The 13,565-nt window shown below is 39.5% G+C and overlaps 2 protein-coding genes across 2 annotated transcripts in view; both read right to left on the bottom strand.

The window, feature by feature from the left end:
• LOC146648504 (3',5'-cyclic-AMP phosphodiesterase 4B-like) overlaps window positions 1-6,407 on the bottom strand; it is a 45,876-nt gene extending 39,469 nt beyond the window's left edge. The window contains exons 1-2 of the mRNA XM_085390294.1: window positions 6,268-6,407; window positions 4,187-4,255 (exon numbers count right to left, since the gene is read on the bottom strand). The gene's annotated coding sequence lies outside the window, so the exon portion shown is untranslated. The remainder of the gene's footprint in view (window positions 1-4,186; window positions 4,256-6,267) is intronic.
• Window positions 6,408-9,243: 2,836 nt separating this feature from the next.
• leprot (leptin receptor overlapping transcript) lies at window positions 9,244-12,175 on the bottom strand. Its single transcript, XM_085390304.1, has 4 exons — window positions 11,935-12,175; window positions 11,533-11,608; window positions 10,911-11,094; window positions 9,244-10,779 (listed from the first exon to the last, which is right to left on the bottom strand). The coding sequence occupies exons 1-4, from the start codon at window positions 11,948-11,950 to the stop codon at window positions 10,663-10,665; spliced, it is 393 nt and encodes a 130-aa protein (XP_085246430.1). The 5' UTR covers window positions 11,951-12,175; the 3' UTR covers window positions 9,244-10,662.
• Between the last annotated feature and the right edge of the window lie 1,390 nt (window positions 12,176-13,565).

Here is a 13,565-nt window from a genome sequence, read left to right as displayed (position 1 = left end):
GTCCATGTGAACATCAAATAAAACAAAAGCATTGAATTGGGGAAGCAGGGAAATGCCTTAAAGCTGTAAGAGCATGCACAGTAAATGGGAAGTTCACAATATTAACAAAAACTAGCGTCTGCAATCAGAGGTCTGCATGGCCGAAAACGAGAAGTGACAAAATTCAGCCATCTGACGAGTTAATCTATGTCACACAGCACCCATGAACAATGGAGAGCTGTGAAGGGTGAGTCATTAATTGAAAATAGCTGGTCACCCACACAAAGGTACCTTTTGTGGTGGTAAAACAAAAAGGGGTAAAGAAAGCATGCGTGGAACTGTGTTAATATTACATTCAGTTACTCTGAAGTCCAACAAGGGGGGCTTTTGAAGCCATCCATGTGTCACAACCCTGAAGGAATAACTTTACATTTATCATTTACTAACACGCAAAGATTTGCTTAGATGACATGTATTTGTTTGGCAAACTGACTTCATTGACCTAGCATTGAACTATTCTGTGTTGAATTAAATTAATGTGTGAATGCCAAATGGAGAAGCTAGCACTGGTCACAGGACAAGACAGCTGTCGACATTAGGTTCCATTTGACTGTTATGCCCACCCACGTTTATTCCATCTAAATCCCACTGAATGCACTTTATTCAGTCCTAAAGAACAGCAATTTAAACATGCAGGCTGTTCACAGATTGTATCTCATCTATATGACCAAATGCAAGAGGCTGAGTGCTCTTGTTTTACTGCGTCAGGAAGATAACAAAGACACAATGTTTTTTTCCTCCTGTCATTTCAAATCATAGGATAAACATGCAAAAAAGGGAACTGAAACTCATCCAAATGAAGACTAAGTCAGAGCCACCCGCAGTTTCATTTAAGCCAAAAGACATCAATATGTTATTGTAGGGTGATTCAAATGAAACAGCTCAATGATCGCACACTGCATTTCAAAAACATTTGCACACTTTATCTGTTGAGTCTAATGTGGCAGATATGTAGCTGAAGGTTTACGGCAATCACTATTTACAACCTTCAAAGAGCAAACAGACGACAAGAAAAATAAATAATCAGGCCTCCTGGAGAACAATATCTCCAGAGTCATTTCTTTAATTTGCACAGTTTTAAGGTTACTTACTTACTTATTTATATTTGCACAAGCCTGAAAAATAGTACATGTTGTTGGGCATAATGCTAAAAAAAAAGCTGTTTTGTAGATGTAACAGCTTGAGAAAAATGACAAGCCAAAGTTAGACCCGTTCCCAAGAGGAGAGACACATATGCATTACAAATGGAATTTCAGTGAAAACTATCTAAGCTAGTGACAAGTACTTGCTTTTTTCCCAGAACTTCTGGAATATCTACTTGCCAACTGGAGTAAATGTATAGACACTATTTATAGGCTTCCTGGCTTCATTAAAAAGACAATCACAGAATGTTATATATGATTGAAGAACCTCTGCTTTCACAAAAGCACTCCAGGCACCATTTTAGAAAGATCCATATTAATGTAATTCCTACAGCGCTGAATATGATACCAATCAATATTTGCCAGGCTCCTTCAGCACAGAGTTGATCTGTTAATTTCCTCTGAATGTACAAGGTTAAGAACTGCATGTCAAGAAAAATACTTGTTAGACGGTTGCAGCAAGTTTTAGGCAGTCTTATTTTTCTATTTTTATCCATCCGTCCCACACTGTGTGTGTAGGCTTGTTCTACACACAAAGCAGTTGTTGCACTTCATGCAGGTGTACTTATATTTACAAAGTTAGAGCACACTGAAATAATTATGTCCACAAATATGAATAACCATTTCATAGAAAGATACATTGTTACAGATCAGAAATATGTCAGAGGCAATTTTCTACACAGGCTTAAAATGTTTAGACCAAGGAACTGATTAGCTGAAAGTAATCTGTAACTATTATCTGTAACTACAGTACTATTTAGATAACTCACTTTTTAAGCAAGCTTTCAAGCAAAATGCTGCTTGTCTCTACCAGGGGTGCCACCAAGGAGGGGCTAAGGGGGGCACTGCCATACTTAACTTTAATAGCAGAAAATTAACTAGGCATAACACTCCTTTCTCTTTCTTTTTTGCCATATTTTACAAGGACCTATATTTGGCAACAGCATAATAAAACTAGAAATCTGTTTTGGTGTGCCTTCAATAAACAATTGATTAAGAATGAAACACAACTACAAGTGTTATAAACATTTATCAAATACGTTATGAAGGAAGAAACCTCTCAAAGAGTAATAGTTTTACATTGTTTTTAAGCTTCAATCAACAACTGAATTTCCTAATGTTAATGAGCATTTCTCATTTTAGACTGCTTGCAGTTGAGAGCTCTAAACTAAGTCACATTTGCATTCAGTGCAAAAGCAGATTCAAGCAGAAATGAGCTTTTCAGACGAGCGAGGACTGAGAGGAGTTTGTTGAGGAGGGAGAGAAACAACACACCAATTTGTGGCAGCTGAAATATGACGTCACTGTGGAGGCCACAGGGAACCCACTGCCCTACTGTACAGACACAGAAAGCCAGAGACACAGAGAGAGAGAATGGGTAGGCCAGACTCTCTGAGCCTGTTGGTACTTGTAGATTGTTCTTCTCTCACAGCATGTGCTTGTTATATTGGCACTGTGAATAACAGTAATGGGGGAGGCAGACCGATTTCCAGCTTTGTTGTCTTACAGACTGACTTGATTGGTTTAAAAACATAAATACAAATAAATAAATATTTCATGCAAAAATACCTACCTTAAATAAGATACCTACAATCACCCTCGTGTACTTATCATGTGTAACTAGCAGACTAGCACAAATGACTCATTTATTCATATTCAGCATTCATTAAAAATACTTTTTTTATATTTGGATGAAAGAAATGACAAAAAATGTTTATTTCATCATGAGCCTTAGATGTTGTGGATTCAGACAAAAAGAACAAAATTACACATAATTGATGGGGATTGGACTCTGGACACATGGCAGCAGTGACTCTGGATGAGTCACTCCTAAGAGTTTCTGACAAAACCAGCAATAATTAGAGAGAGTGCCAGCTTTGAAAAAACACTCACGCTGATTACCCCATCATATTCAAGTCGCTTTAATAACATGCACTCAGGTATTGTTACTGAAGTACTGTCGGTGTCAGCTCTTCATCAAGTATCCATTTACAAGAGGAAACTTGGTGTACCAACTACACAGGCTAAAGCTTTTAGAGTGAAAAATAACAGCTGACTTGGGGAGTAAGGCGGTAACAGAAGGCTTGGCATGGTGTGCAGGATTCGGAGGTGGGGGTGGAGATGGTTCACTGATACGGCCTTTGGTGAGCATCATCACTGGCAACATCCATGTAAACATAACCACAAATCCAGAAATGAATCATTGTGAAGCTTTGATATGCCCTCTTGGGACATACTCCTTAAATTGAAGCGCACAAATTCTTTACAAAAAGTTTCACGTTATCTTGGGGAACCATTTTCTCTTTTCCACCAGCACCTATACCAATATCTGTTCTGCAACGAGAACTAACTAGCCAATATTTCCTTCGTTTGTTGTTGTTAGTATATTCAGGGTTTCTTGCTTCAGATCTGGCCTTTAACAGGAATCTATACACAACTATGTCCACATACTTTAAATTCACTGAGCCTGTGTTACCTTACATGACAGATGTCTGATTTTTCTTTTATATATTTTGGACCATTTCATAAACAAAATATATATATTATATTTGAGTAAACAAAAACAAAATTGATTTAAAAAATTATTGAAAATATGGAATTTAAAACCTTATACTGATAAGCAGATGCCTTCAAATTGCTCAATTTGTCAGACCAACATTTTAAAACCACAATTTAAGGCACTTTAAGAAATCATTTAAGAAAAGTGGGAAATCTGAGGGGAGGATTAGTTATGTATTTTTTCTTGAAAAACAATTTCACACATCATATTAATACCTACCGCATATGAATTCTGAAAATGTCACGTAGTACAAATGCCCATAACCCCATCGCACTGAATTATGGACTTGATATAAAATTATACCGAGCAATTTCAACAAGCAACATACTGCAAGCAGAATTCCTCTGCATGGAAACTAATAGAAAAATATATAATACTCTATAATACCTATAAAGTGGATTCTGGCCACAATATTTCCTCTCAGTGACTGTAAAGGTGTACTTACAGAAGGAGCTGTTCTCCTTGAGACCGTGGTGAACGGGCGAGCAGGAATTCACATCAGCAAATTTTCGACCTGAAGGAGAAACAATGTATGGATTATAACTGGACTGATCACATTTCACTGTGAAATCTTTGAGAAGGAAAAATGCTGACTGATCACAGTATTTTGGTCAGTTGAAACTATACAATTGATTGTAGACCAGCACCAATGGTCCATGATATATCTCTTAGGGGAACCATATACCATATTCTGTGCTTGTGCATTCAATCATGCATGCAGGGATTTCTGTATTTCCAGTCAGCTGGAGTTTCCACCCAAACATGACAAACACCGGCTGGAAGCCAAACATCACAGTTCAGCGACAAGAAAGGCAGGACAGTAACAACATCATCATTAGTACCACCAACCAAGCAACCACTAATCTGTCTGTCTGAAAGCCCGCCTAACAAAAAGCTGTATGTATGTGTCCTCTTTTTCAGCCCTGTCTGAGAATAAAATCACAAAGAGGCCAACTGAATTCATACCCCACGACCCCCAACGGACATCATAAATGCTTTGAGCTGGGCTTAAAGGGAAATGCAACTAAGTTTCAGAAATGTAACATGCGTCAATATGTGACATTCCAGCGAAATGTCACAACTGTGGGGTGTGGGGTGGGAGCTCGTGTCGGATGCAGAACCAACACAAAGCTCTGAAAAGTGATTATTAAGAAGAGGAAAAAATGGAACCTATGGTTTTTTAATGTTCAAACTTTGGAATAAAAAAAGGCATACATTGAAAAATATACTGTTACAGATCCACGAAGTCAAGTATCTAGATTCACTCCTGCACAAAACAAAAGGCTCCCACAAAAAAGAAACAGAAACTCTCAAAAGTCGGTCTCAATGTTAACAATTGTGAAATTAATAAATGGTGCAAATGACTTATATTATCCACGCTAACAGTACCATTCACAGCAAACAGTGTATTTGGAAAGGACCAATGACATCACCAGCCTGCTAACATTTTAGCATCTGTGTGTTGTGCCTTAGTTTTATTGGATATTCATGTACCAATCAATGGCTATTGTTGTGCCCCACTTAGCGCTGTGAAAGATGGTAAAAGACCTTTCATAAGATGACAAACAGTGATGGCTTTAATTAAAGTTCACAAAGTTCAGCACCAATAAAAACTCAAAGGGAGATGATGAACTTGAAAGTGTTGGAGCCATTCCCAGTAAATGTGTCACCACTGTGGACCTATATTCATTAAAGCTAGACACATCAATTACTAGAATATTGTCGTCATTTTTCGAGCAAGTTAAAATAATGAGCCTAACTAGTGCTATCCATAATTGACTGACCTCATCCAACCCTGACTTCACTGCTTAATGGGTTGACAGGTTTTGTTAATGTGGGTCTATCCAAGTTTTCTATCACACCATCTACAGTTCACAAATACTCCCTTTCTCGCCACCCACACAATTGTCACAAACTCAGACATAAATCAAACTCGCTTGTTTAGGAGAGAAATCACTAACTTTGATTTCTTAGGTTAGACTCAGTAAAGTGCGTCTAACCTGAGAATCTAAGAATGTTTTTAGTGTAACGCACACACACACTAAAAAAATTGAACAAGTCGACTGTCAACAGGAAGGGAGATGCCCACAAAGAAAAGTCACCGGAGAGATAAGGAGCAGTCTGCGCAGAGACACGAAAACTGCGTGATATGACTAAATCAAAAGACCTTTCAGTGCAACTCAAGACATCCGAGTGTCGATCGTGTTCCACCCAGAATAGCCTCGGTACAGCTCAAATTACGGAAACCTGTCATCTGAACGTCCTGAAACTCCTTTTTTCGTAAATATCTGAAATAACTAATTCCATTATCCTTTCCTGTACATATTTTAAAGGGATGCTGCACACATTTATCAAAACTTCAAAAATGTCGCGTGGGCTATTGTTGTGTGCTACAGAGGAAAAACAACATAAAGCTCTGAGTGTACAAATGATAAGCTCGGTAAGTTTTTTTCTTTATTTATTTTCCTGGAAGCTAAAGAAAACGACATTTTGTCTATAAGAAAACGGTTAAACGTGGTCTCTTACCAGTAATAGGCTTTATCCGTTTTCCGACGCGCTCGTGTCTACTGCAACACACTGTACGCACTGCTGCGCTCCGAGCACGCGCCCCCTTTTATTAGGTTCCATTTGTGCCATTCGCGCTCGATCCCTTTCACGACCTCGCGAGCGCATCGATTGGCTTTAACATCCACGACGCAAATCCTTCCGCTTACCAATGGCTTTACAGCGCTCACGCCCTCTGTGGCTCCTCACTATTGCTGCCTGTTCGGCATCGTCCATTTGATTTCCTGCCAGCGCAAGATATGGATTACTATTTAATGGCTCTACAAGTCCCTCTGGCCCTCTGGCTTTCATTAACTTCCTCATATGCGGATCGTTTCTGTTAAATAGCGGTCAGGGATACTGAGCTAAACTGAAAGTTATCCACACTATTTATATTTATTTTATTTTTATCAAAAAGGTTAATTATATGTTTCACATACAAAATAATTATCTACATGCAGTGATGTGATGGACCTGTCTATAATCTATTATTCTTGCCCATGCCAGCTGGAACTGACTCAAGTTGAAAAGCTGCTACATAGATAAAACAAGCCAGTGCAGAAGAGCAAAGAACTGAAAGTTCACCAATTCAATCTTGAGACTTGCTCTGAAAGTGAATCAGTCCTCGTAGATTCCGAGGTTAAATGCCCAACTTCAGCAGATTAGATAGAAATGATGGAAGTTTCCATTCTAATTTTATTTTTATAACACCAAATCACAACAATGGCCTCAAGGCGCTAACATTCAAACTAACCCCCTATGAGCAAGCACTTGGGACAGTGGAAAGGAAAAACTCCCTTTTAGCAGGAAGAAACCAGGCTATGAGAGGGACAGCTATCTGCTGGGACTGGTTTGGGGTGAGGGGAGGGAGACAGTTTTTTGTTTTTTTTTTATAACTCATTTGTTTGGAGTTTGGTTTCAAGTTAAGGGTGTGAACATTTTGACTGTGTTCACACAGGCAGTGCTAGCCAGCAACTGTCTGCTAGACCTCGCTTTGCTATTTTGAGTCACTCAGCTAGATCTCTTCACTGTGTTTGTGCTGTTGCTCGCATTTAAAGCATTTTCAGTGGATTCATCTGTTTGTGCTCCAGTTTTTTTGTGAATGAAAATCTCATACAGTTTATGAATGCTAACCAAGACTGCTATATAGCTGATCATTTAGCACTGGTGACAACATAAAACAAACAACATAAAATAAATACGGAGGTGGCCAAAATGCTAACTACATAACATGCTAATGCTAATGTGCATCTTTTATATTCAGTCTATGTAGCCTACAGACGGGTTACAGACCTGTGAAAAGGAACAAAGTTTTCCAAGGGCAACCTCATGATTGTAAACTGATTAAGATCTTACCAACAATTCCAGTATTGGGTGCGATTTGGGGCAATTCTTATCCTAAAACTATTATATAAATACAGTCTCATCAGTTTCATTGGACCATAGACCATATGGAGGACGGTAATGAAAAAAATATTCTTGTTTTGTGGGAATCTTTTTATTTTATTTTGGCAACCACTATTCTACAGGAAAAAGTAGGTATTTAAATATATATCTGCCTGTTCTAGTTAGAATTACCTTCAGCAGTGTTACTGCACTGTTGTTAACATTGTGTTACCTCTTGGTGCAGTGCATTATGCTTTACTCATTTCTTTTTGGTCTTGCATCGTTTAACTGGGTTCTGTTGCGCTGACTGTGTGTCTGCACTGAGCTGTACAGTGTGTTGCCTTTGACACTGCCACCCACCACAGCGGCAGTGTCATGTAGTGTTTATTGCAGCATCACACATTAACAAACACTGTATGCGTGTTGCACAGTGTGTTGCGCTGTTATGTTACTCAAAACTCTGTTGCATTGTGTTGTGTTCAAGGGCATTCTCGGGAGTGTTTTAGAATGATTTTGATGCCTTGGTTGTTGCCAGGCAACAGCTGTCCTGAAAGAGAGATGAATGGGTGTCCCTGGGCATCTTTTTCGTCTTCATCTTTCCTTTCATCTTTCTTTTCTTCTCAATGCCTCACTTTCAGGTGGCTGAATTCATCATGTTAATGCCTTCCAAAACCAGATTTACATTTACTATAATCAGTATCTAGTGTTCAAGTTCTTAAAGTTTGCATAAACATGCAGTGAAGACATTATGCATTGCACATACACAACTTTGCTATTGCGTTTCAGAAGAGACTTTTACGCAGCAGCAATGATACAGCTGCTAAACCTGTTTGTAGAGATGTTAGACTATAAACTATACATGTTGTGCCCACTCTCATATAAAAGGCAATTAGTGGAGGCAGGCAGCATGCTTTACATATAAACAATAACAATTCATATGCAGAGTGCGGGTTCTTTTGTTTTGTGGAGGAAATGCACTCATTTCAGACTGGTGAGGCGGCTTCGGCGCATCCTGACACACATGAACAGAGAATGGAATTAAACCACTCAGGTGGTGTGCAGCTGCGTGGTGGATTTCTGTCACATGCAATTTAACCCTGAATAGGTAATGTTGGGTTTTATCACTCCTTTGTTATGCGGTTTGTTCACAACTGGCATTGTTGCCAGTCTGCATTCATTACTAATGCTTGTGTGTTTGTAAATTGCGGAAAGGGAAAGTAGAAATATGTTTTTCAGTGAGGATTATAAGCTTGTACGCAAACTATGAAGTAGCAAACATAAATAAATAAACAGATAATTACAAATTTAGCAGCTGTTCACACCTGTGTCAAAATCCAACCAGAAGGAAATGATTCCAAAACACTCACCCACACAGCTTCTTTTCCACTTCTTGTCTCATGAGAGGCCCTTTCTGGGGTTTGCTACAACCGCTACTGCTGCTCTGCTGTATAAACAGTGCGCAGGTGTCTGATTGGATGCATCAGCCATCAGGAGCGACAAAGAGGTGAGATGTACAGAAGTCAAATCAAGTTCTCATCAAATCACGATCAGTGAACAGACAGAGCCCGTGCATTTGCTTCACTACACAGAGAGTTTTAATCAGTGTTAGAAAAGTGCAATCAGGAGCTTATAAAAAAACTTACAGAACTCTTAGGCACTCCTTAGTGTCTTTAAAGTGTGAATATAGCAGTCACAACAGAGAACGTACACTTTCTTCCCGTTGATGGACTTGAACATGTCAGTTACATACAAACAATACAACATTTCCCTCTGAAAAGCAACTGTGTAGCAGATGTTTAGGAAATCAGGAATTTTCTGCGAACATTTCTTTCTGTGACAGGTTTCGTTACACATGCTGATCAAACAAAGCTCATCATTAGTTATTGACTGACTATGGGAACATTACATGCAAGGATGCAAATGTTAAATTAAAGTTAAAGATTTCACCAGGCCCTGATGGTGAAAAACAAATTACAACCAGACCCTTTGAAAGGTACATTGTCTAAGGCAGGCGTGTGTGAAGAAGTATGCGAGAGAAGGCACCTACTAGGACAAAAATAGCAAACATGTACAGTATTTACCATTCAACAAGTAAAAAAACAAAACAAAAAATGAATTCATTATGCCATAACATTTTGTCAGGATTATGGATTGCTTTGTAATGTACAGAAGAATAAAGTTTAATGGCTACTTTTTCTGGACTGATCGTACAAAGAGTCATTTTTCAGACGCCTCGGCTGGCTTTTGAGGATCGTGTTACTGTGTTACGTTTATTTATTTATTTTAAATATAGTTTAGTGGTGAATATGCTCCAGTAGAATTGCAGTCTAGAAATTATCTTTGGTGAAAATGTAAACAATTGCACCAGAACACAAAAAATAAAATGCTTGAGGAATGAAACACACAAACAAAAACAAAAGCAAAACAACATACTTAACACAAATATATATTCACCTGATTAAGAGTCCTATAACTTGCTCTGTACTAGCAAAGAGTGCTCATAATAATAAGCAAGCTATAACTCCTCCCTTAAACAATGAGGCAGATGATGCAGTATAAGCTTTGCAGTATACATTACAATAGTTATTATTTAGGATCCCTTTAGGATATTGATTAACTGAGGCATAATAGCTGCAGTGAGCAGGGTGATTCAGCAACTGAAACAAAGGCAAGACGAAGAAAATAATCATATATGTGTTAATGTGGATATTGATGGCACATAAGAGGGGTACAGACATTCATTTCTCCCTGGTCCCAGACGTAAGGCACATTACAGGGCACACAGTTATCTCCAAACCTAATCCCCACCCCAGTATAAAAATCAGCATGACAACACGCTGGTTTCATTTGACATTTTGCTGCCTACACTATAGCTTCATCCCCCATTGAGTGCAGGACACATGTGCCCCTCAGTCTGCAGTCTGTTCGTTCAACGATCCACCTACCCACCCACCCGCCCACCCATCTGTGTGTCCACTTTCCAACGGCACTTTACCACTGCTCCCAGCTCCAGTCATCCCCGCCTCCAAACACGATAAAAAAGCCTAAGATGGTGAGAAAGATGACGGCGTTTCCGGTCATCACCAATCCACAGGCACCCCACTTGATCTGGACGACAGAAATGGCCCATTAGATTTCCACTGTAATTTTGTTTTCACTGCACATGCACTACTTGTACGCACAGATGAATTTACGCTCATTTAGTATGATCTGAAACTAAATAAGTAAAGAGAACTCACGGTGTTGGTACGGGCCAAAACAATGGGTAGTCCAAACGATGATACCACAATGCCAGTTGTTAAGAAATAGGCCAGCTCTCTGCAGGCATTGCTGGATTCAGAGTCGTCACTGAGGCGTCTGGATATGAAGGTCGGGATGGGACTTAATACGTAGAAAATCAGGACAAACATCGGCCAGTAGACCCTGCAAAAACAGATGAAATTGTCAAAAATATTTACAAAGGGCATGAAACACTCGTCTTCAAAAGAATGGAACATCTTAGCACACCTGAAGTTCAGTTTACTCGTCATTAGGAGTTCTAAAACTGTGAAACCAGTTACAGAAAAATGTTCTGGGGCTCTTAGGGTGATTTCCAGTTTTGAAGTAGTAACTTCAGTCACATCAGAAACTGGCATTCCTGGAGTTTGACCAACAAGAGGACTATAAGGACTATAAATACAGGCCTTGACTGCACTGATCTGGCCTTTTTCTTTTGTCTCCAATCAAAAGTCACACAATGTAACTGCAGAGCGAATGATGTTGTTCAGAGCACAACCAAAACTCAGTTATTTCTGTAATAATGTAAGTCAGTGTCATAAAATAGCACGTATAGCTGCTGATACGTTTACAAGGAGAACTTACCCATACGTTTCTATTGCACAGCCCAGCAGAAGAAATGTCAGTCCAATAGCACCACTAAAGGACAAACCAACCAGTGCTAAAACGAGACATCAATAACTCTACATTAATCACAGAGTTGTTTTTGGCCAAAATATAAAACAAATACACGGTAGGCGTGGAGCACTCGTGGCATAGCTAAGAGTTAGGATACACTAGATAATAGCAACAACTCTAATGCATAAATCAACAGGTTAATAACTTATCTGGCAACAGATCTTAATGACCTGCGACAGAGACGCGAGTTTCGAGATGATACAGCAAACGTTTTGACCAGTATGGAAAACTCAGCTTACAAACTTTTAACTTCAAAAACTTTAACACTCAACTCTCGGCTGACCCAGCAGAGCCAAAATTAAAAAATACCTTTAATGCCTGCCATTGCGGTCAACGTCTGAAAACCCCCTCTTTGTGTTTATTTCTGCTCTTTGTGCACTGTTTACGTGCTCGGGCTCGATGTCGTCGTACAGGAACTTCCTGCTTCCTCGGTCGGGTTTTCCTTTCTTTGCATCAGGTGACCTCCTTAAAGCTACAGTAGCTCTGCGGCTAGCTGGGGCTTGAACTTCTTTACCGATATACTGTAATCTTGACAGGCAAAAAGTTTCACCTCACACCATTCACCAAGGTTGACCCAAACAGTCCTAGCTGGTGACGTAGTCTCTCAATGACGAGCACGAGAGGATTTAGCGCGTGCTTCCAGGGGGCTTTACACGTCTGCGTGTTGTGTTACAATATAAGCTGCTGCAGTAATACAGACTACATTACTTATTCGTTACTCAAGTGTTTTAATTGTTTGTTACCTTAATTTTCCCTACATTTTAAATGTATATCAAGTCTATCATTATTATTATTATTATTATTATTTATGACTATTTATCTTACCCAAGAGATACTTTCTTGTAGTTTTTCCTTATTGAATAACAACTACTATTACTTGAGTAAAAGTCATGACCCTACTTAAGTAATAGAACTAAAGTTTCAGTATTATAAATTAGCTAAACATTATTCAGAATTATATAAAATATATTGCTGGATCGTAACTACTGATTTATTATGGCATATGTCACTATAATCTTACAGCTGGAGCTGGAACAGCAGCTTCTGTACAGCTGGGGAGCTTTATCCACAATAATATAGTATAATACACTGCTTGAAAAAAAAGGGAACATGTGATCATCACAGTACAAGAAATAAAAAGTTAAAAACGTTATAAAGCACTGAGTCCATTCCCCTTTGTTTGTGCAGGTACACTAGTGAGGCAATAAGAAAGCAATCCCAGCAAAAAGGGTCTGGTTTTGCAGGTAGTGGCCAAAGACCGCAGCCCTGCCCTCTTCCCTTCTGACTGATTTTTCTGTAGTTTTGCTTTTTAATCTGTTTTCTTGTCACTGTCTGTAGGTGGTTTCGCAAGTCGGTTTGCTACATCTCCCAACAGAGCGTGTGGATAAGATGCCATGCTGTGACACAAGGAGAGTTGGATAGGCCCGTATAATGGCATAAACCCATCAGCAGGACTGGTTTCTGCTCCTTTGCGTGAGGAAAAACAGCAGGAGCACTGCCAGAGCCTTATAAAATGACCTGCAGCAGGCTACTCATGTGCATGTTTCTGACCAAACTGTCAAAAACAGACTCCATGAGCACGGTATGAGGCCCCAGCATCCTTTAGTGGGACCTGTGTTCACAGCTCAGCACCATGCAGCCGGTCTTTGCCTGAGAACAACAGATCTGCCAGGTCCATCACTGTCACCCAAATGAGAGCAGGTTCATGCTGAGCACATGTGACAGGTGTGAAAGAGTCTGGAGATGGCAGGACAAACCTTGTGATGCTTGTAACATCATCTGTGAAGCAAACAGGGCACCAGTGGCAGACCAGTCAGTTCTGGTGTTCTCTGGGGGCATGCCAATCAAGCTGCCCAGTACTGTTACCCCAATGGAGTCCAGTTCAGCATATATTAGATTCATACTTTAAAATCTGCAAGAACAATATGAAACTATGAAGG

The sequence above is a fragment of the Rhamphochromis longiceps genome, linkage group LG18 (genome assembly GCF_057381845.1).
Source record: "Rhamphochromis longiceps isolate RC_006_pf linkage group LG18, R_longiceps_female_GT1.1, whole genome shotgun sequence".
NCBI classification, from domain to species: domain Eukaryota; kingdom Metazoa; phylum Chordata; class Actinopteri; order Cichliformes; family Cichlidae; genus Rhamphochromis; species Rhamphochromis longiceps.
Note: the sequence above shows the minus strand (reverse complement) of the source record. Positions and strands in the feature narration are given on the sequence as shown.